The 21,552-nt window shown below is 41.5% G+C and overlaps 1 protein-coding gene across 1 annotated transcript; it reads right to left on the bottom strand.

Moving 5' to 3' along the window:
- Nucleotides 1–2,009: 2,009 nt before the first annotated feature.
- Nucleotides 2,010–21,383, bottom strand: LOC125318026 (scaffold attachment factor B1-like). Its single transcript, XM_048288369.1, has 21 exons — nucleotides 21,058–21,383; nucleotides 19,348–19,435; nucleotides 18,335–18,399; nucleotides 18,044–18,250; nucleotides 15,917–15,979; nucleotides 15,313–15,340; nucleotides 13,912–14,413; nucleotides 13,434–13,483; nucleotides 10,360–10,460; nucleotides 8,491–8,640; nucleotides 8,319–8,395; nucleotides 7,273–7,412; nucleotides 6,864–6,955; nucleotides 6,386–6,492; nucleotides 5,291–5,584; nucleotides 4,908–5,045; nucleotides 4,373–4,415; nucleotides 3,375–3,496; nucleotides 2,804–2,916; nucleotides 2,635–2,686; nucleotides 2,010–2,373 (listed from the first exon to the last, which is right to left on the bottom strand). Exons 1-21 carry the CDS (start codon nucleotides 21,244–21,246, stop codon nucleotides 2,244–2,246), a joined length of 2,751 nt encoding a protein of 916 aa, XP_048144326.1. The 5' UTR covers nucleotides 21,247–21,383; the 3' UTR covers nucleotides 2,010–2,243.
- Nucleotides 21,384–21,552: the final 169 nt, after the last annotated feature.

Below are 21,552 nucleotides of genomic sequence, written 5' to 3'. Positions count from 1 at the left end.
TTTGGGTTGGTTTTAGCCTACAGAGTGGAACAGTTGCTTTGTCTTAGCAGTGATCAAAGGCTCCAGGGATCACAGATAAGTTGGAATGAAGTGATGGCCATGTGCTGAGGAACAGCCTCTGTTCTAAAGCTTGGAAACTAAACAGATTATTCTGAAGCTGAATTAATCTTGACGGTGAATGCCATCTAATTCAAACCAAGCCAACAAGAGTTAAAAAAAAAATTAAAAAAACCAAGGTAACAGTAAAATACGCTGTAAAAGATGGCCTAGGATGATCAGACAAGCACAGGGGAGAGTAAGTGAGCAGTTTATCTGCATGAAACATTCTGTTAGCATCCACTGTGCCCCAGTTGGCAGACTGTGCATATTTTCATTTTAACATAGATGAAAACTTTCATGAGGTCACTTTTCAGTCACAGCCAAGACAAATGTAAGGGGCACCAATAGCCTGGAAGGCATCAGTATTGTAAAATAAAGTTACAGATTGATTCTGTGTTTTTAACCCTTTTTGATGGGATTGTTATAATTACAGAATGAGCCAAAACACAACTGTGGAACAGGAAACAGCAGTGGGAGGGGAGAGAAGGTTGAGTCCTTACTCAAATTAGGAAGCAAATTTAAAACAGGAGGATAAAGAAGGATTTGCAATTTTGTTTCCGTTTTTAACAAATAGATACACGATGAAGCCAACTGCCCAGAGATTTCAGAGGATTTGCTTAAGATGCAAATGGCTTTAAAAAGTGCTTAAGTTAGTTCCTGAAGGATGGGTCCATCAGCAGCTCTTAAAGCTGATGGTCCAGATGGAAGCTGCAAGCTCAGTAAACCTTGGGAGATGTGTCCTGCAGGTGCCAGATGCTTCACCTCACTCCAGAACCCAGATAACCTCTCTCAATGCCCCATTTCTTCCCTAACTTTCCAATGTCCACTGATCTTGAAGCAGCACAACTTCGGTTCCAGGTCTACTCCCCATCTCACTGAGCCAAACCTCCCACTAAGGAAATTCTGACACTCATCTACAGAGTTATCCTCTCTCTGGCTTTTGCTACAAACCAAATATAACCACTCTGAACAAAGTGTGCTGTGTCTGTGTACAAACAGAATACTGCAGCTCTGGTATGCTTAGAACTCGAGTTCTCTGTGCTTTTCAGGACCTTCTCTACCACTTTTTTGCCCTTTGATGATTGCTCTCCTAAGCTTCATTGTTGTAATATGCTTTCTCCATTGATGAATGAAAAAATATCTTCAGGCAACTCATAAAAACCCCTTCTCTAAAGATGGAAAAAACCCCAGTGACCCTACAAATGAAAGTAACAGGATTTTTTTCCCTCTTGGCATCATAAAAACCATTTTAGGGTAAGGCTAAGGTCATGTTGCTCCAGAGGTATCTGCACAAAGATAAATTATAATTTGGATTTGACAAAGCAACAGATCATTTGCACCAATCTCAATCATGTTAGGTCCTCAACACATTCTTAAAATGAATCTAAAGTACAGCCAGTGGCTGCTTCTAAGGAAATTATGGATTACTTCTAAGGCAGTTATAGATTGCTAGGTAAAATTACTGAGCTAAAACTGGTGGAGTTTTGGGCTACCCTGATCCATCAGAAGCTAAATAAAGTGATTGTGGGTTCACAAGCACCTCTGCACTGTCTCTTACAGAAGCTGTGCTGCTATCACAGAATGTAACTCCTTTTTCAGACATTATCTTGCACATGAGACCAGATGAAAAGAATTCTTCACTGCTTGCCCTACAAGCTCCTATGGCAATTTTGCAGTGGCAGGGTGTTCAAATTTTGACCACTCTGATCCACCAACGTTCACTCATGGTGGCACATGGGCTGGTTGTTAACTTTGACAGCTCTGAGGTAAACCACAGTATTTCATTATTTCTGGGAGTGCGAAGGGACACCTGTAAGGCATTTTGACACTTCCATCTTTGACACAGATTTAAATGGTTTAACATACAGCTGAAGAAATCAGTTTGACAGGGACTGCTGAAACAAAGCAAGTAACTGTAAACTGGCATTTATTTATGGAAAATGGAATGCTTCATTAACAAACATTTTTAAATGGGATATGAACAACACCTTACAAAACAAATGAGTTCACATTGGATTGAGTGACATAATATGGCAGCAGCTTAAAAAAAATTACACTTACAGTAGCCCATAAGTTACAATTAATGGTAACCCTGGGTAACAGATCTGTTTCACTTGCCACCTTGCATGAAAAACCAAACACAATCAGTAGCGACGGTTGAAACGAGGATCGTTCGGTCTGTTTGCTCTTTCCTGGCCAGCAAATCCTTCTCCTTGCATTCCTCCTCCGTGCATGATCTGACTCTGATTGCCACCCTGCATGAAACTGCCACGCCTGGAAAGGGATTTAGACATTTTAATGTTCTCTCATGCTGGTACAGTCAGATTGCTAGAACGGGTGTTCTTTTTGCATGATTTTTCACTCTTCCATAGGATGCACTACATAAAAGCCATGGGGATTATTTTATTATTCCTTGACACTTAAGTAACAAATTAGATAACTGATACTCCCATAGAATGTTTCTCTGGCTAATTTAAATAGAAGAAATGCCCCTTAAAAGGAAGAAAACCACTTTGCTGCTTTTAAAGTTCTTACCCTGACATGCCTCCACGATGCATCACATGGCCCGGTCTGCCTCTACCGCCACCTAAAGAAGTTCAAATGCTCCCTTTATATCCACAGCAAGTTTTACTTCATCTCCAAGAATAATGTCTGTATCTTCTTCTTTACATGGCACAGCTAAGGAGCTGTGCAAGAACCATACCTTGCCATCGCTCATGATCCCGTCCTATCATCCCTCCATCCACGCTGCTCTGCCAGGAACGATCTTGGTGCCCTTCAAACTTTCGACTGTGATCTCCCCAGTCACGTCCATCCCTGTAAAAACATGAAGTTCCCATCTTCTCATATGAGCCAGAGCACAAGAAATAGTTTTTATATTTGAATCCAAGTCACAAACGTACTCAAATGCTTTACCAAGGCTCATGTGAATCTTGTATTTATAGTGCTGCTAAGTCAAATCTCAGAAGAATCTTTCTGCTCAAACCAAGATGACAACTAAATAAGATACCGAGGAAGAACCACTATTCTGAAAATAGCAAGCTTTCATAGGAATATTAGTTAAAATTAATGGAAAGCATGATGACTTTAAGATGTGGAGGTATTAAAAAAAAAAAATCATTCCAAGTGCACGTTTTGATGCACACGGCATCGAAACATTTGCAGTCCATCCAACACTGTGGTGAAAGCTGGAAAAAAAAGAACTGTACTTCCAAAAACTTTGACATATGGAAATACTCCTTAGGTGCACAAGAAGAGGTGCTTTTAGTACTCACCGTGACTGTGGGGGTATCCCTCTGCTCTCACTCATCCTTCTGTCAGAGCCGTAGCTGCCCCAGCTCTCCCGGGAGTCCCGCGAGTGCCGGTCGGGGCCTCCGTGGCGCTCGTCTGGGTAATGCTGGAAGGCACAGAGAGCTCTTACAGGGCTGCACACACAGACCTGCTCACTGTTTAAACCTGCTCAGCTGTAATTCCTCCATCTCAGAATCAGCTGGGAGGGAAGGGACCTCCTGACATCTCCTCAGGGTCAGCCAGGACAGGCTGTCCAGGAGAGTCTCCCAGTGGGTTTTGAGGATCTTCCCAGGTTCTCCAGGCAACCTGTTCTAGCATTGCCAGTTAAAGGGGATTTGAATTGTCTTCAGGTGGAATTGTGTTTCAGTTTGTGCTCACTGACTCTTGTCAGTGGGCACCACTGTGGCACCTGGCTGCACCTTATCCATATCCTCCCTCCCATCAGGAGCTAAAGCACATTGGTAAGATAAGCCCAGGACTCTGCATTTCCTGCTCTTGAACTTCATGACATTCCCCTCAGCCCAACTCTCCAGTCTACCCATGTCCCTCCAAACCTCATAGTAAAGGCCACTGAGGATTCTATGACTCCCTAAAATTAATCTCTGCTTGAATGAGCCCTGAAGGTCCTTCCCCCAGCCCTCAAACACAAACATCTCGACAGTTCAGCTCTTACTTCCATGTAACCTCATAGAGTGAATATGTATTTTTGTACTTTTGCCTCTTCTATGCAATCTTTCGGAATACTCTCTTTTGACACAACTCACTTGCTTTGATTTCTATCAAAATAATTATATCTAACTTCTATAGTAAGTCTTTGAACTGAATTTCATCCTACTGAAGAAAACAAGACAATCTGATTACTCAAACATATTTTGGTGGATATAATGTAATTCTCAACTACTGAAATTTAATCTCACACACACTATAGAAAATCAGGTTATAAGATGTTAAGATATTTCTGTAGCTCTATAAAGCAACTCACTTGTCCATCCCGATCTCCCATAATTGTCCTGGAGCCATCTCTCCTAGAAACAGATGATTAGAATCAGACTGTGGTAGTAAAACACACAGCAGTCTGTAAAAATCCATCTATGTAAAACACAGATGAAAAATCCTGCACATCGTGTCACATCAACAAAAGGCATAAACAGCTGGAACATATGGAAACCACGACACATTTTGGATTCCTGGAAAATCCAGTTAGTCCTAAGGTATAAACCAAAATATTCTTGTTAGAATTCTAGGTGCCTAAAATATTATTGAGAAGTTTTCCAGAATCCTATAAATATGTAGAATTGTAAAAATACTTTGCCCAAGCCTGCCAGAAGCTTTAACTCATGTCACAGTACAAATCTTTTCATGGTTTTGGAAGAGAAAGACCACAGCCACTAAACAGCACTTGAAAAATAAAATGCAAACCAAGCACACACCTACTTTAAGTAAAGGCAGCAAAATGTGACATTAAAAATGTATTTTTGTCTTTTGTTTTCAGGCACGAGTGGAGGTAAGACACCAACCTGTCTATTGAATGCTCCTGGTAACGCCCACGATCCCTGTGATCAAAGTCATGGAAGCGATCCTGGCGACTGAAATCTGAGTGGTACCTGTCATTCATGGCCATTCGTTTTGCCTCTGGCCAGTAGGGATCATCCCTCCTGAAAGACAGAACAGACTCATTTTAGCCCAGATAATGCCTTTTGATATTGGTCCTCCTTCCAAACCAAAAGAAGGGTAATTAAGTTCAAAAGGGCGTTGAAAAGCCTGAGCTATTAAATATGATCATCTCAATGCAACCAACAACTGCTGAGAGCACATGTACGGCTTTTTCCAGCCCAGGCTGATGAGACAGAACCCAGCAGTGATGTTTTCCAGTGGCATCACTTGGATTTGGTGGCTTTACCTGCCATCTATGTCATAAGGTCTCCTCATGGCAGAGCGCCGCTCCTGCTCGTAGCGCAGCTGCTCGTGCTGGCGCCGCAGCTCCTCCCTCTCGCGCTGGATCCGATCCTGCTCCCTCCTCCTCTCGTGCTCGATGTGCATCCGTTCCCTTTCCAGCCTCTCCCTCTCCATCCGTTCCCGTTCCAGACGCTGCCGTTCGATTTCCAGTCTCTCCCGAGCAATCTCGAGCCTCTCCCTCTCTTCCCGTTCGCGGATGGTCTGGAGGTGCTGCTGCCTCTCCCGGCGCTCGCGTGTGCTGTTTCAACAGGCAAAAGTTACATGTGGAATGCTCCAAAGAATAAAGCAAGGTAAAATAAAAGGCAAAGTGTTAAAAATTAAAACCACAGTGGCTGCAAACTTGCATGATCTCCTTGAAATTACACCTGGGAAGGGCATGGAGGGAAAGATATTCAGTGTACACATGAATTTATTTAGAAACTGATCAAATGACTCCCACAAAACCCACCCTGGGGGTGAATACTTCTATATGGTCAGGAGAATGTGAATCCAATTGCCCCCATATACTTCCATATGGTCAGGAGAATCTGAATCCAATTGCCCACAGTTCATTTCTTATACTGAAACAAAATATCTGTGAAGAATATTTTATTTCTGTGAAGAGAGCTGGGATGGTATGGTGGATAATGACTCCACTAAAGCTCAGGAATTTAACTATGAGGGAGAAACTTTTTCCTCTCCAATAAAAATAACAAAAGCATTTTCCCCCTGTTCAATTCAACTACTGTCAGGTGAGAAATAAAGTTTTGTAATGTGCAGAAAACATGGAATTCAGGTCACAGTTCTAGCAAGGAATCTGAAGGGTGGCAATTATCATCTTTAAACATGAATCTATTAAACATATGAAACAAAGAAAAAGCCCCACCAAAAAGAATTAAATACCTAAATTAAGTTCAACAGATACCCATAAAAATAAACAAAGTTACAAGAGGGGAAAAAAAATTGAAGGCCTTTTTCTCTCTCAGTCTTATTTTAATAAAAATAAAAGATATATATATTTTAGGCAAAAAAACCCAAACAATGTCAGTGCTGCTCTTACCGGCGCTGCTCTGCCTCCCTCATTTTTCGCTGTGCTTTGATTTTGTCAAAGGGGACAATCCCTTGTCTCTCTCTGCTCTCTGATTTGCGGTCCTGGCTCTTAACACTCTGTATTTAAAAAAGAAACTTTAATTTATTAAACGACAACCATCACAAACAATACTCTTAAGCTCTGTTTCCATTTGTACAGTTCATATCTCCAAGGTTGGGCCCTGCTTTTTTCCAAAAGCTGTTCTTTTTCTAACGTTACAGACACCATATATTAAGACAGTAATACCTTGCCTCATTTGTTTAGCAGGATTTGAGTGATGAATATGGTGTTGGCCAAATGAGAGGTATTTTACTAATTAAGATCTAAATCCCTGCTACAGAAACTCTAATTTGACAAACTGGCAAGACAAGTGTGGGTTGCATGTAGCCTGGCAGGATTCAGGATTTGTTTCTAAGGAAGATGTTTTCCATGCAGAAGCATTACTTACTCTGTCTTTTGATGTAGTGGATGTTTTCACACTAATAACAGGTTCTCCTTTGGATTTATCCATGACTACTGTTCTCTCTGTTCCTTTACTTCCTAAATAAATCAGAAGTGGAAAAAAACAATCAAACTACATGATGCACACCACTCATTGCTACGCCAGAAGTTCTGTTCTCTAAAATGTGAGAATGGGCATTTAACTCTCTCTTCAAAACCAATTCTTTCACTCCACCTAACCCAGGTACTTCTTTTAAGGATTGCACAATGTCAAACATCTCCCCTTCCCCTTATACATTCTGGATTTCCAATCAGAAACAATCCTAGAACATTTCTTTGGAAAGAACTACCTACAATTAAATATTCCTACATCAACATATCTTTTACTCTATTAAAAAAAACAACAGTCAAATTACCTGATTTAACAGTTTTAGGTTGATCTGATGAACCAGACTTCTGCTCATCTTTATCTTTTTTTTCCTTTTCATCTTTGTCTTCTGTCTTTTTAGGATCATCTCTTTGGTCAGATTTTTCATCCCTTTTAGCACCGCCAGGTCTGTGGATAGATATTGATACAGATTAGACTAATACAGACTAAGAGAAAAGAAAATTCAAGGAAAATGCCAACAACACACCAACGAAGTAGAATTCTGATGTGTAACAACCATAATTAGATTTCCAAACTTTTCCTTCCACAACTTCCTGCTCCATAAAACAAGATATTCAGACCATCCCGTGCAGGTGTCAGAACTTGGCCAGGATTCAGGTATCTCAACTGGAAGCATGAGGACAAATTCACACCATTAAGCACACCATGTGCTTAATGTCCACAAAGTTCCTCACACAACGTGACAATGAACTGTTTTTGTCAGGCAACTTGGTGAAATAAAAGCAAGAAGTTCTCAGCAAGTAGCATTTAAGAGAAGTTATGCCTCGAGAAGATAATTAAGGCAAAGTGCTTAGTGTTTAATTCACTCTCTTAGTGCCTTAATCAGCTACTTTCAGTAATGCTAGAGAGGAAGAGCACAGTGCTCAGGAGGAACACAATCTGGGAACAGATCTTGGACAATTTTCTTTTAACTGTCTGGGACCTGGAGGAAACTCTATTCCAGTGAGAGACACAAGGTAAGGAGAAAGTGAAATTCTCAAATGGTCTTTCCTACAGACTTAAGACATGAAAGCTCCACAATTATTACTAAACCCCAAATAAGGCTAAATTTAAAGCGTGTGCTTGAAAATGCAACTTTCCAGTGCCTACTTTAAAGCATGCAATAGAAACATTTTAAATTAGGCACTGAACATCAAGTGACGTTTATCTTGTAGTAAAAGCTGAAAAAATCCATGTACTCCTGTTTTTGAATGTTTGCCACAGAAATTCTTATTGTAACTTTAGTTTTTCCTGACATCAACACAGACTGAAGAACAGAAAACACCTCTGGTAGGAGAATTTTCAACACAGTACCTCTCACTGACTGTTTCTCTCTTTGCTTCACTCTCTTTTTTTTCACTTGTCTTCTTCCCAGCAGGTTCATTTTTTGCCTGAAATTTATTTTGCACATCATCAGCTGAGAATGTGGCCTCGATCATTTGCACAATCTGGTGGGAACTCGGTATCTTTGAGGACAAGTACTCACTTTTTCCACAGAAATGATCTTGCCATGCAGCTCTGTCTTGTGCAGGTGAGTGATGCACTTTGTGGCCTCCTCGGCCGTGGACATCGTGACAAAGCCGTAGCAGCGAGCGCCAGGACTGCGAGCGTTGGTCACCACCTTGGCACCCACCACCTTCCCAAAAAAACCAGGAATTACTCTCCCTGTGACAAATCCCTCACGTTTAACAGCAAGAACTACAAGCTCCTTTTCTGCTCTTTTTAATTCCTGGCCATTGCCACGCAGGAAACTTCTGGTTTTGAGAGATTAACAAATACAAAAGGAGCATTGCTTGGAGCTGACTATGTTTCTTTTACCAATGGAATGCTACAAAAGCTGAATCAAGAGGTGGGAGCCAAAGACTGAATTCTCTTCTGGAGAAAGACCACAAGGGAACAATATCAAAAAAAAAGGGCATCTAACTCTACATCAACAAAATCACTTTGCTCAAGTATAAAATAGTAAAAACCAATACAAATTTTTAAGGCAATTTCCACATACACACTAATGCTCAACTGCTAAGTGCCAGCTTCCCTCCAAAAAATGTTTGTATGTCACTGCTGAGGCACATCAGCAATGTTATCTGCAATCTTCTTTACAAAACAGGAAGTTTCCCCAAAAACTAGAGCTTGAAAAAGGCACACAAATGGTGTTTATTTATGCTCAGATATTCAATGCAGCTCACTTTGTAATAGAGAAATCAATCATATTTCAGGTGTGATGTTTCAAAGTACAGCTGAATGAAGAACCTACTTCTGAGCATTTAATTTATTGCACACGTACATCTACTTCCAGGAAGCTCTGCCTCTGCTAATACCCTGAAGAAAATAACAATATTTTATTTAAATGACTAAATGGCACCATGACATCTATCTAGAACCAAATACTAAGTTGTTTGTTGTTTACTTTTTAATCACATTGAAAATTTAGTGGCACATCTCTATAATCAACATTTTTGGTTACCAGATGGAATTCTAAGCAAATCAATGGAAGTATTGTGTCACAAGGAGCATTAAAAAGGTTTTACCAGTCCCATGACTTTCAAACTCCAAGCTGTGCTACAATTAATCCATTTTTGTACCTATCTGTAAAGGCATATTTAAGTTTCAGAGTATTTTCATCAGTAAAACATTCAATGGCAGGTTGTCAGCACATACCATTTGCTTTTACTACAATCAGCTGACAGTAATCTGTAAATAGGCCTCAGAGGTCTGACAAAAATCCTTACTGATGGCTCTGATATCAGCTTTTTATTGAGCTCTTTCCATTTTCCAGCTGACAGGGAGATTTGACATTTTGTCTTTCCTTAACAGCAACTGCAGGACCTCTCCTGCCAGCAAAACCAAACAACACCTCCCCATATCCCAAACTACCCAAACAAGTGTTTTTTAAAGGAACTGCCAACTCTTGACAAAAATGAAACTTTAGGTACTAAGGCAATTCCTAAGATATTCCCCAGCAATTTTGTCTCAACATTTACTGCATATTTTACTTAGTCCTAAAGAAGTCTTTAATAAACATTAAATTCATAGCTGACTGTGAATTTTCAGCAGGTGAAGATACCATACTGCAGCACAGGAGACAGAAAAATGTGTAAAGTTACTGACTATTTCAAATAAAGGATCACAAAGGGAATTTTGTATTTGTTTGGAAGTGAGCAACAGAATAAAAAAACCCCAGTCATTCAGTGTTATTTTTTCCTTGATATTCCACAATATTCTTGATAATTGGATTCCTTTCGTTGGTACTTCAGTGATGGGAGCTTAAAAAGTCTTATTAACACAGTTTCTAGCCAAAAAAACCAAACCAAACAAACACTGGAACAGAAAGAAACCAACAAAAATAACCCCTTACCTTTCCATATTTGCTAAACAGATTCTTCAGATCTGTAGCTCTGGTGGTGGAAGCCAATCCACTCACCCAAAAGTTTCTACCAGAACTGCCAGCACTGCGACCTAGTTGGGAAAACAAACAGACAAAACCAAAACATACCCCAAATCCTAATTATTTGAATTAATTACTTGAATTATTATGCGAATTAAAATGGAGCAGGATCACAGATTTTTAACTTTTTAAAATCACAGAGCAAGTGAAATGCATTATGTGACACTCTCCTCCCATGATTTGCTTTGCTGAAGGTAAGGAGCATTACAAGTTCAAAAATTTGGGTGGAACTACGAGTTTTGATACAGAAATATTTCATATCATTCTTCAAGAAAGCAACTGGACAAGGGCATCTCTGAATTAAGTGAGGCTCTTGAAAGCATGTCAGAATAGATCCCAGTAACTTACAGGAAAGGAGAGCATCCCTGTAAGAGTTGTGGGGAACTGTGTCTGCACCCCAGGTGTGCTCATGTCTTGCCTCCTTATCTCAACTCCAAGGGAATGCTGATGGGATGCAGAATTCCTCCCAAGGAAAGCCATTCACCATCAAGAAACCAAGGAAATGTCTCTGTTTCTGCCCACAAAGATCCACAGTTGGGATACAGAGTCTGACTTCAGTTGCAGGCGTTAGGAAAGACCTGGCCTGCTTTAGCTATGCAAGAACTACAGAACACCTGGCCAATTTTCCCTCTCAGCTACAAAGGTAATTTAATAAATGCTAATGAACTTGCCAAGTCTGAACACCCAACATCAGGTGACTAAAGACTGACCTGAACTCCAAGGTTTAGTGTTTGCATGAAGCATTTACACAAGGATACTGTTTCCAGTCTCCTTTGAAATGTCTTTACTGTCCTTCTGTCAGTCTGGGCAGTTTCAAGGCCTCAATGAATGGGTTTCACTCCAGCTCCCTGTTTTCCATACTTCTGTTTTGGTGGTTTTTTGGTGATATATGGAATTTTACAGAACCTCTTTCATCGAGGGAAGGAATTTTTCCCAGAACCTTTCCAAAATGCTATTTGGGTGTCTTTCCATCTTCTACTTCCTGATAATTTCAGTCATTGGCACGAGTAACTGAGAACACAGATATCAATATTTACACAAGTTTCCTAGGAAAGGATGCAGTAATTTGTATCAATCTCTTACAAAAACACCCAAACCAAAGAGAGGTTTTTTGTGTAAAGGTGAGTATACACCTGCCATCATCTATCTCAAAAGTGCACGGACAAAGGTATGCCATGCACACAAATACATGGGGGATGCATTGTCTTGGTGTTTTAAAAAGCTGAGCCAAAGGCTTTGATGCTTTTACTCCACACATTTCTACAATTTAGAAATTACTACCTGCAGTTACTCTGGCAACAGAATGCTGGAGAAAGAAGAAAGTGCCCATTTTCCTATTTTCTGCTATTTTACCAATGAGTTTCTTAAGATTTTTAAGACTATGTTAATGTCCTTTTTGATTAAGGATTGCTCAGTCTTAGCATCCCCAGGTTCTTCCCTCCCATAAGACTTTAAGAAGTGCTCCTGCAATGGTACTGCACTTTTGAGACAAAGAAATACTGGGACTTGAAAATAAATTTAACTTAGAAACAAGAACAGTGCAGACGTTGGGAGCCAACCACCAACACTGGAGACATCTTTCAGATGAGCATCCATTGACTGCCAAATCCACCAGGGTGAGCTCATGAATTTCTTTTTCTGCACTCTTGTTGACACAGTTTTCAGAACGAATGCACGGAACATAGAAAATTCTTCATCCCAAATAAAATCCTTTCATACAGGTGGGCACATAGCAATGTATGAGTCAGAACTGACTTGTATATAGTTTTTTAGCTTCCTTCTGGCTCAGTCACTTTGCTCTGCATGCAGAGAATGTTACAGAGCCAAGCAGCTCCTTCTCACCACTGCTGCTCACTAAGCCAGAAAAGGAATAAAACAAATGCTATGGACCACAGCATGTCCTTTGGAGAGTGGGATGCAGGAGCAAGGTGGTTATCAGACACCCAAGCTCCTGAAGGCTGCTTTGAAAGCAAACCCAGCTAAGAGTTTTCTCAGTCTCACAAAAACAACACACTCGAGTCCTTAGGTAAATGACAGCATGCACAGAACATTCCCTGAGATATTCTGAAGTAAGAGAACACAAGATTACAGACTGAACCCAAATTGACTCTAACAAGGCTGAAAGGGAGGTCCAGCAGCTTGTGCAAACAGGTATAACCCAGGACCTCTGAAAAAGCAGCTGACAGGGAAGTGAGTCTGGGTTGCAAACCCCAATTAAAACCAAACCAATTCCTCCTGTCCAGTTGGCAGGCAGACCTCATAATGAGTTTCTTGCTTTTTATAGGAATTGCTGGTGTTTCCACACTTAAAAGTGCTGAACTACCTGCCAGCAGCATGTAAGAAGAATGTTAACAGTCAGATCTAAATTTTCAGCCCTGGGCAGGCAGAAGAGAACAGAGAGGTGGGGTGAGCTGCAAAGACTCAGCTGCCTGGTGTATTAAAAGCAAGAAGGCATCTGACACTGATAGAAATATTTTCTTCTTGCTTATGATGCATACTTGCACCATGAATAGGATCTGCAGGACAAAGATTTAATAAAATCAATGTAACTTGAAGACAACATTAAACTGTAAGATTTGTGGCATGTAAATATGTGAATTCTAGATCCCAAATCACTTCAGCAAAACAGAAGATGGGAAGGAGAATTCTAAGTGTATAGTAGAGCAAACACGATTGCAAAAGGTTCCTGACTCACTAACAGCTGTTAGTGAGCATCTCCAGTGCCAAAAAAGACGTATTTACCATGTATTAACATCTACCTTTAAAAATCAAGATACAAACAAAACAGTGCAATGCACATGTTCTGAAAAAATGCATATAAGGAAAATACTTATTTTAACGTGAATAAAGAAAATCCAGACAGAAGTGAGTTTATGCTATTTAACAACTGCTTGGAGTGCAATCAATTTCTGCTGAAATAACCCACCCAAGACAAACAGCTATCCAAGCAATCATTGAAGTTTTATATTTGAAAACAAACATACCTTTCTCATCTTTTGAGATTATCTTTGTATCTCTGTCCTCCTCAACAGGGCTAAAGAAAAAACACCACATTATTCAAGTCAGAAAGAAAAGTGACTAAATATAAATTATGAAAAAAGCTAAAATTAAATACCTACCAGAAAATATGTTGCAAACGAAAACACACCTTTGTATACTTGATTTAAGAAATCTGACAAGAAATAACGAAGTCAGATTCTTAAACAGACTTACATTAAGAAGATGATTACAAATAAGAGTAATTTGGGAAAACAACCGTTGAAGGTTGATGAAGGAAAGAAATCAAACCCATTGCGTTTAAAAAAATAAAAATATCTGCACATGGAGAAATAAAAGAGACCTTTAGGAATAGGCTACAATTTCATCAGTCTCGGAGGCCAATTGAAGGAAACAGCTTATTCGCATCACTTAAGGACCAATGATAAAAGATAGCATCTGGTCTATAACGGAGAAAAAACAAACCTCTTTTTCTGATCACCGCCCTCACTGGCTGAGGACTCTTTAGTGGCAGGGGAAGATTCCTCTGAATTAGCTTTGTCTTCTGTTCTCTTGCCATCTTCTTTGCTATCTCTGGCTTCGGCACCTGCGCCTTTCTCCGCTGTCTCCCCACTAGAGGCTTCCAGGCCTTGGGAGCGTTTGCTACTCTGATCGCTTAGGGTCTCTACCACTACACCTTCAGAGTCCGGGGCCTCTTCCTCGGGGCTCTGTTCACTTGTCTCCCCTTTTGCTACCACTAAACGCTTTGCTTCCTTCCTTGCCAAAGCTTGGGCCGATTTGCTGTCCAAAGCTAAAGCATCTTCCTCCAACTGAGCGGCAGCGAGAGCGTCCTCTTCCTCAGCCAGCCTCTTGCCTGGCCCCGCGTTACTGGCTTCCTGCGCACGCGGCCGCTCCGCTTCGGGAGGTTCTTCGTTAAGTAGCTCAGATTTACAAGTTTCCCCCAAAATGTCGAGTATTTTCTCATTTTCTACGGATTTAACAGGAATAGAATGGCACAAGATTTAATCACCAGGGAAATACAGCAATCACAAATGTGGAACTGGCATGGCTGCCACACTAACACCAAGAGAACTGCTAAGCTACACAGAGATTGGAAAACCCTAGTGTACACAGTGTTACAGCTACCACGCTAACTGCTCTCTCACACACTGCCAAATCAGCCCTAGCACCTCAACAGGGAAGAAAAATGCCCCCACAGATTTAACAAAAAACTTCGGGCTCAGCCTTCATATTCTTCAGCAAATCGTTCAGCTCTGTTTCTTCTCTAGTTAGCTTCCAGAGTCCGAGATGCTTAACTGAACGTATCAAGGCACTGAGAGTTCAATTTTTAAATTTCTGTGAAATTCTTTTAGCAGAGACAGTCCAACATGAGAACTGGGCATCTTCTGATGGTGCATGAGTGTGTTTGCAGTCCAGAAAGGGAATAGTATCTGTATGAAATTTCCATGAAGAAACTCTCTTCTTTCTTCTGTATCCAGTAACTAATCTTTACACTTTAATGCCCTACAATATCTTTTTACTGCTTTCACTGCTCTCTACTTAGTAACAGAGTTAAGGTGTGTGCAATATCACAAGATCTGTTTACAAGTAGAATATTTAGCTTTTAAAACTGTGATTAAACTTCTCTAAATCCATTTATGTAGTTTAACAGGTTTTTAAACCATTTCATTTCACTGGAAGTATTTCAAGCATCACTTCACAGATCTGGGGATATGATTGGGTTTCCAATCTCTATGACCCTGCATGATCTGGATTGTCCATTATAAAAATAATGCAAATTATGTTTGTTTGCTTGGGTTTTTTAATAGTTAATGGTTTAAAAAGTATTAGTTGAAAAGACAGGAATATGTTTTTCTTTAACAGTACCTGGCTCCAAGTGTAGCTTCTCCATTTTCTGTTTGGGAAAAAAAGACCACAGAATAAGGACTTTATAGAATGTATCATCTAACACAGAAAAATAGCACCTGCCCAATCCCAAAATTGAAACTACACAAATTCATCTACTACATTTAGCACTTTTTTTCACTGTCCACTGGAAATAAGTATTTTATACAGGTGACTTTTCTGGCCCATTAAAGCCAAGTCAAAATATCAGCCACAACTACATTCTCTCAAATAACTCCGAATTTTAAAGAGACCAATAAAGTATCTTTGTGTACCACCACACCAATTACAGAGTAAAAAACAAATCCAGCTACTACTTTATATAATCAGTGGGAGAGAGAAGAAATCAACAAGTCCCTTTTTATCTGCCATGAAAATGAAGGAAGTCTTGAGAGCTGACTGAAAAGGAGGGAGAAAACCACACGGCACCCTCATTTCACAGACCGTGCTGAGCAAGGTTACCAATGTCTTGGATTCTGTTACAATTTCATATTATAGTCACATTTTCTTTCTTGTAGTATGAGAACTGAGTAAATATTAATAATATGACATGAGAATCTGAAATACAGCTACATTTTCAGTTTACCTTCATTTCAATTAAATCAGAAGAGGAGGCTTCTAAATTGTTTTCAATTTCATCATAATCTTCCTAAAAGAGTAAAAAAGGAATGAAAGCATTTCTTACCAAAAGCAGCTTAAGGAGAATACACCTGTATTTAATTTTCCCTTTCAAGAAAACATGAAATATATTCAAGTGCTTGACAGATCTCACTTACTACTTCAGAGTGTGACCCAAAAATGAACAACATGTAAACATACCTCATATTTAAACATCTTTCTCCAATTACTTTTCATTTTAATTTTAACAGAACATTGTCTATTTGTAAGTTATTCTTAGTCTTATTTCACATTTCTGTGGTTACTGAACATGTTTTTTCATTTTCCCACTTTTTAACTTTAGCTCCTAAATGAAAAAAACACATTAGAAACGAAGCTGACTCAGCTTTACACTTCTCCAAACCAAAAACATATCCCAAAAATCTTACTTCCTTAAAGAGCTGAGGGTAAGATGCAACCAAAATTCATTGGTTACATGAGATTAATTTACAGAACAGCACAAAATTGCCTTTCAGGTGAAGTGGATGCTGTTGCAATGACTCTGTGTTCAGTTCCATGAAAGGGGAGATTTTCTCCCAAGCCTTTGTGTTTGAATGCTCTGTTGGGAGTGCAGACACCACAGCCAGGCTCTGTTGAAATCCCTGCAAGAGGGGGGAACTCAGAGGTACCTTGTAGCTGGTAAGCCACAGAGTAGCTGTCAACCAAAGGAAAACAAAGAAGATTTCTTGTTGTTGAGCCAGGGAAACGCACAGCTCTGTGCCAAGGGTTACCTCAGATGTAATACTGATGTCACCCACCTCCAAGGTATGACCACCCCCCAGTGAACAGGACGTACAACTAGAGTCACTCAAGCTCCACCTAAATGTAAAAACAGTACAAAAGTAAGCTAAAAGTGTGGAGAAGTTGGGGGAGGCTCCACTGTAACAGTCTGAACCTGTCTTCTCCCCTTTAGGGATGTCTGTTGAGTAAGAATACTCTTAAGCATGATGAACTCCAGCCAGCTTTTGTTAGGAATTAAAGCTGGTTAGTATAGTGGGGGAGTTTTTTTTCAGACAGATACTACCACCAGCAATCCTTAAGCCTTAATCTGTCACAATTTTCCATGACATTAATGATGTTATTCCATAAAAGGTTGGGTGTGAGTCCTTCAAAGGCACCAACAGCTGCCTGCAGTGAGTAACACACTCAACTGAGGAGACCTGGGGCAGGGGGCTCTGTTACGCTCTGATTGTGTGTGATCTCTCTGATCCAGGGGTCTGCCCAGTGAAGGGTCCACAGAACAGGATGCTGACACTTTTTGAGCCCAAGGGTCTTGGCTTTCCCATGGCACTAACAGACCAGTCAAACAAAAAGGCTTTGAGAAAATCTCCCTTTTCAGTTGAAAGAAGGTAAACGATAAGAAGTTGAAGCAGATATGCAGAAGGCAAAGAAGGAGAATATGTTCTGTTTTGTGAGTGAACAGCCTAAAAGAAATAAAAAACCCAAACCCACAAGGATCCAAGAAGGATAATATTTGGGGAGTGAATGTGACATATGGATAACCCTGTGCTATCTGCAAAAGACATTGCAAGCTGCTCTCAAGACCAAGCCAAAAGCCTGGCAATGTCAGAACAGGGCAACACAGGAAGTTCTTCTTTTATTAATCTCCATAAGAAAACAGAACAACACAACTTCCTTAACCCAGAGCATTTTGTCTGCAAAAAAGATATCCAAATTACCTAAGTTGAAAATGTATTTTTCTCTCTCCCCATAAACACCTACATGGCTGGGTGTATGCATATATACACTTTGACGTATAGAACATATAAACAGGAAGAGGGAATACAGACACTAACACAGCATTTTCAATTCCAGACTCCTTTCACAGCAAGCAAAGGTGATACTGAAAGGTAGAGAAGATGGCAACTCATCTACTGAGAACATTTCAAGCCTCAAGAATATTTACCACTTAAAACACTAGGACATGAGAGCTGTGAATGGGAAATAGAATCCAGATCACATTCAGATCCGATATTCTACTGGATTGAAATACCTTATGTGCCCATATCCCTATTAAATATCTTCTGGAAAATTACAAAGACCTCTACTCACTCACCTCATTTTCTGTTAGCTGATCAGGAAGTTCCTTCATTTCTGCTTCGACATTATCTTTATTATCAGACAAAGAATCAAGAATATTGTCAGGACTATAATCTTCTCCGCAGTCTACAGCACTGCTGTTATCTATTTCAGCTTCATCTAAAACACTAATATCCATCATGTCAATATCCTGCAAGGTATCCAGATTTGCTTCAATATCCTCCTACAGAGAGAAAAAGGGTAATGTGTAGTTATTGCAGGTTACCTGATGCACTTTCTTAGTAACTGCAATCATGATTTCACTTACTTGCCCATCTCTGGAGTTTTCTTCTAGACCATTGTCTTCCACACCTTCTTCTTCTGGTTTCCTTCCTACAAACAATATCACTGCAGTGAGATGTAGCACTACATTTTGTAACATGTTTAAGCTTTGGTGAATTATCTCTTGAACACTCAGTTTGTTTCAGCAAGTAATCATTACGAGGCGGATTCAGAAGTCTGGGTCAGTATGGATATAACTGAGGTCACCTTGCCACTCCATAAAAGCAAGAAGCAGGAACATGAACTACAAGTAGCACAGTATTTTTCTAAAGCTACAGTCTCATTCCACAACACTTCAAAACCTAAAAAGACACAACACCCTCTGGGTAATCCATTTAAAAGTAACACCTTAAGATTGTTACAAAAACACCTCCCTTAATTAAATGGATTCAGAATGAGTATTTACTTTCAAGATCTTGGACACGAATCACATTTATGCACATCTGTCACTCCCAAACTCCTACTGCTATTCAAAGACAACAGCTCTTTCTCTATTTTTAGCCAGTCTGACTTAGAAGCAGCAGCTTAATAATCTGTTTCTTTTCAGAAAATATTCTTTAAGAACTGGCCATGAGCACTTCAAATAAGCCACAAGTAACATGGCACGCAGAATATTTAATATTTTGAAGCAACATATGGTTAAATATAGCTACAGTTTAAATATAGTTTAAATATAATTATAGGGGCTTTCCATGGAGCTTATGCTGCAGCTGCTTGCTCTGTACCTGACACAATTCTACACATGGTAACAAATACAGAAACATCTGCAATTTGTGGTTTCATCTTCACTTTTCAAGACTTGCTAATAAAATACAGTCAGGTGTCATATTATCACTTAAAATTGTTATTGCTCATTAATGCAAAAGAGTTTTACCATTTTCCATAAGGTAAAAAGCAATTTTTAAAAAAATTAAACTAATGTAACAGGAGAAATCAAGTTTGCATGCCAAATTCTAGCTACGTGCAAACAGTGGAACGGCAAGTGTCCAGACACCATACCTTTGCTAGTTCTCTTTGGCATTCTTTTCGTGGTCAGCTCTGAGGCCACGGGAATTTCGTCAGGATCTCCTCCTTCCTCCTCAATGGCCTGTTGGAGACAGCAGGATTATATCCACTGTATTATTTGCTTGTGTGCATTTGTAGTGGATTGGGATGGGCAGTTAATTCTCTTCACAGCAGCTGATAGGGGGCTGTGGTTTGAGTTTGTGCTGAGAACAGTGCTGATAACACAGGGATGTTTTAGATACTGCTGAGCAGAGCTTACACAGAGCCAAGGGCTCTTCTGCTCCTCTGCCCCAGCAAGCAGGATAGGGGCCACAAGGAATTGGGAAGGGACACAGCGAGACAACTGCCCAAAGGGTCTTGTGCTCAGTAATAAAACTGGTGGAAGCTGGTGGGGCTGCCATTACTTGGGGGCTGGCTCAGCATCAGTTGAGCTGGTTGACACTATGGAATTATTTTCTTTCATGTCACTTGTTTGTCTTACGTGCTTTATTAATTTCTTTCATCCATGTCTTTTTTTTTGACCCTTACATTTCTTAAGATTATGAAACTATCTTTGTCACAATCCCACAAGTTTACTATCCCCTTTCACCCTTCCACTTCTAGCCCTCATCCTGAGTGAGTGGCCATGTGGTGCTTGGCTGCCTGCTAGGATTTAACCACAACTGCATTTTTAAGGATTTGTGACATGGAAACATTGGCATCTCTCCCCAGTTCAGGTGATACAGCCAGGCAGCTGTATCACCTGTCAGAAATACTAAATAATAAGCTGCAACACACACACAATCCCCACAGCCAAATCAAGCTACTACTCTGCAAATAAGCACATTAATGGTATAACACTGGGAGAGACTCTTACAGGAGCTCAGGTGCATGAGTTTTTTCTCAATGTGCAGGCCTGTTAGAACCCATAAAAGGGCCAAGGCTGACCGTGCCGTTCTGGCCTCATGGAAGTCTGTGAGAACACATTCCAGAGAGGTCGGAGAGATGGAGTCGGGTGAAGTGTGGTGGTGCCAAGCAATAGGGCAGAAACTGATGCACAGAAAGTTGCACCTGAATAGGAGGATAATATTCTTTACTGTGCGAGTGACCGCGCACTGGAACAGATTGCCCAGGGAGCGTGTGAAGTCTCTCTCACTGGACATACTCAAGAACTGTCTGGACGAAATCCTGTACCATGGGCTCTAGGACAAAACCCTACCGGAGCAGATCACCCACTGTGATCCCTTCCAACTTCACCCATTCTATGAACGGTATAGAGAGAAAGGACGAGGAGAGATGTGAGAAAGGGGCATATGCGTGTATGTCGGGGGAACGGGAGAGTAAATCGGGGAAGGACGCGCGGACGTCGGGGTCAGGCAACAACGGAAAGGTCGGGGCCATATCAAATTCCACCCAGCGCAATCTGAGCCGCGCTCCAGAGCGGCGACGGAGCGCGGGCGGCGGAATGGGCGCCCACACCACAGAGCGGCGTAATGAAGCCCCGCAAAGGCAATGGCTCTGCAGCGGCCGGAGCAAAGGGGACACGCTGGAGCCCAACAACACCCCGCGGGGGCCCGGCAGCAGCACCGGAGCCCCGCTCCCCTCAGGGCCGCCCCGCTCCAGGCCCGGCCCCGAGCGCGCACGCGCCGAGAGCGCCACAGACAAAGGACCCGGATGGCCTCACGCCACTGCCCCCCCGCCTCCCCCCGCCGCGCTCTGCCTCACCTTCCTCAGCCGCTCCATGAGGACGCTCTTGTTCCCGCCGCTGTCCAAGTTACGCCGCTTGAGCTCGGCCCGCAAGTCGATGACTCGTAGCTCGCTCAGCCGCCGAGTTTCAGGTTCCGAACCAAAAGTTGCGGCCCCGCCAAGGGATGTGAAATCCCCCAGTCCGGCCGCTGATTGACTCTCCGCCATCAAGGCCCCTTCAGTATTTCGCCTCGAGCCCAAATGCGCAGGAGAACACGGCACAACCCAACAGCGAACCTTGCGATCACGGCACAAAATGGTGGGGAGCGAGACGCGCCGAGGGGAGGGGGAACAAAGCGCGCTGTGCGCAGGCGCGGGCGGGAGGCAGCGGGCGGGGCCTGGCGGGAGAATCGCTGCGCGCAGGCGCAAGCGGCGTCGCTCGCGTCCAAGGACGGCTCGCGAGCTCTTGCGCATGCGCCGAGGGGCCCGGGGGCAGGCTGGCCGCGTGACGCCACCGCCGCTCCGGAGTTGGCG

The sequence above is a fragment of the Corvus hawaiiensis genome, chromosome 28, assembly GCF_020740725.1.
Source record: "Corvus hawaiiensis isolate bCorHaw1 chromosome 28, bCorHaw1.pri.cur, whole genome shotgun sequence".
NCBI lineage: Eukaryota > Metazoa > Chordata > Aves > Passeriformes > Corvidae > Corvus > Corvus hawaiiensis.
Note: the sequence above shows the minus strand (reverse complement) of the source record. Positions and strands in the feature narration are given on the sequence as shown.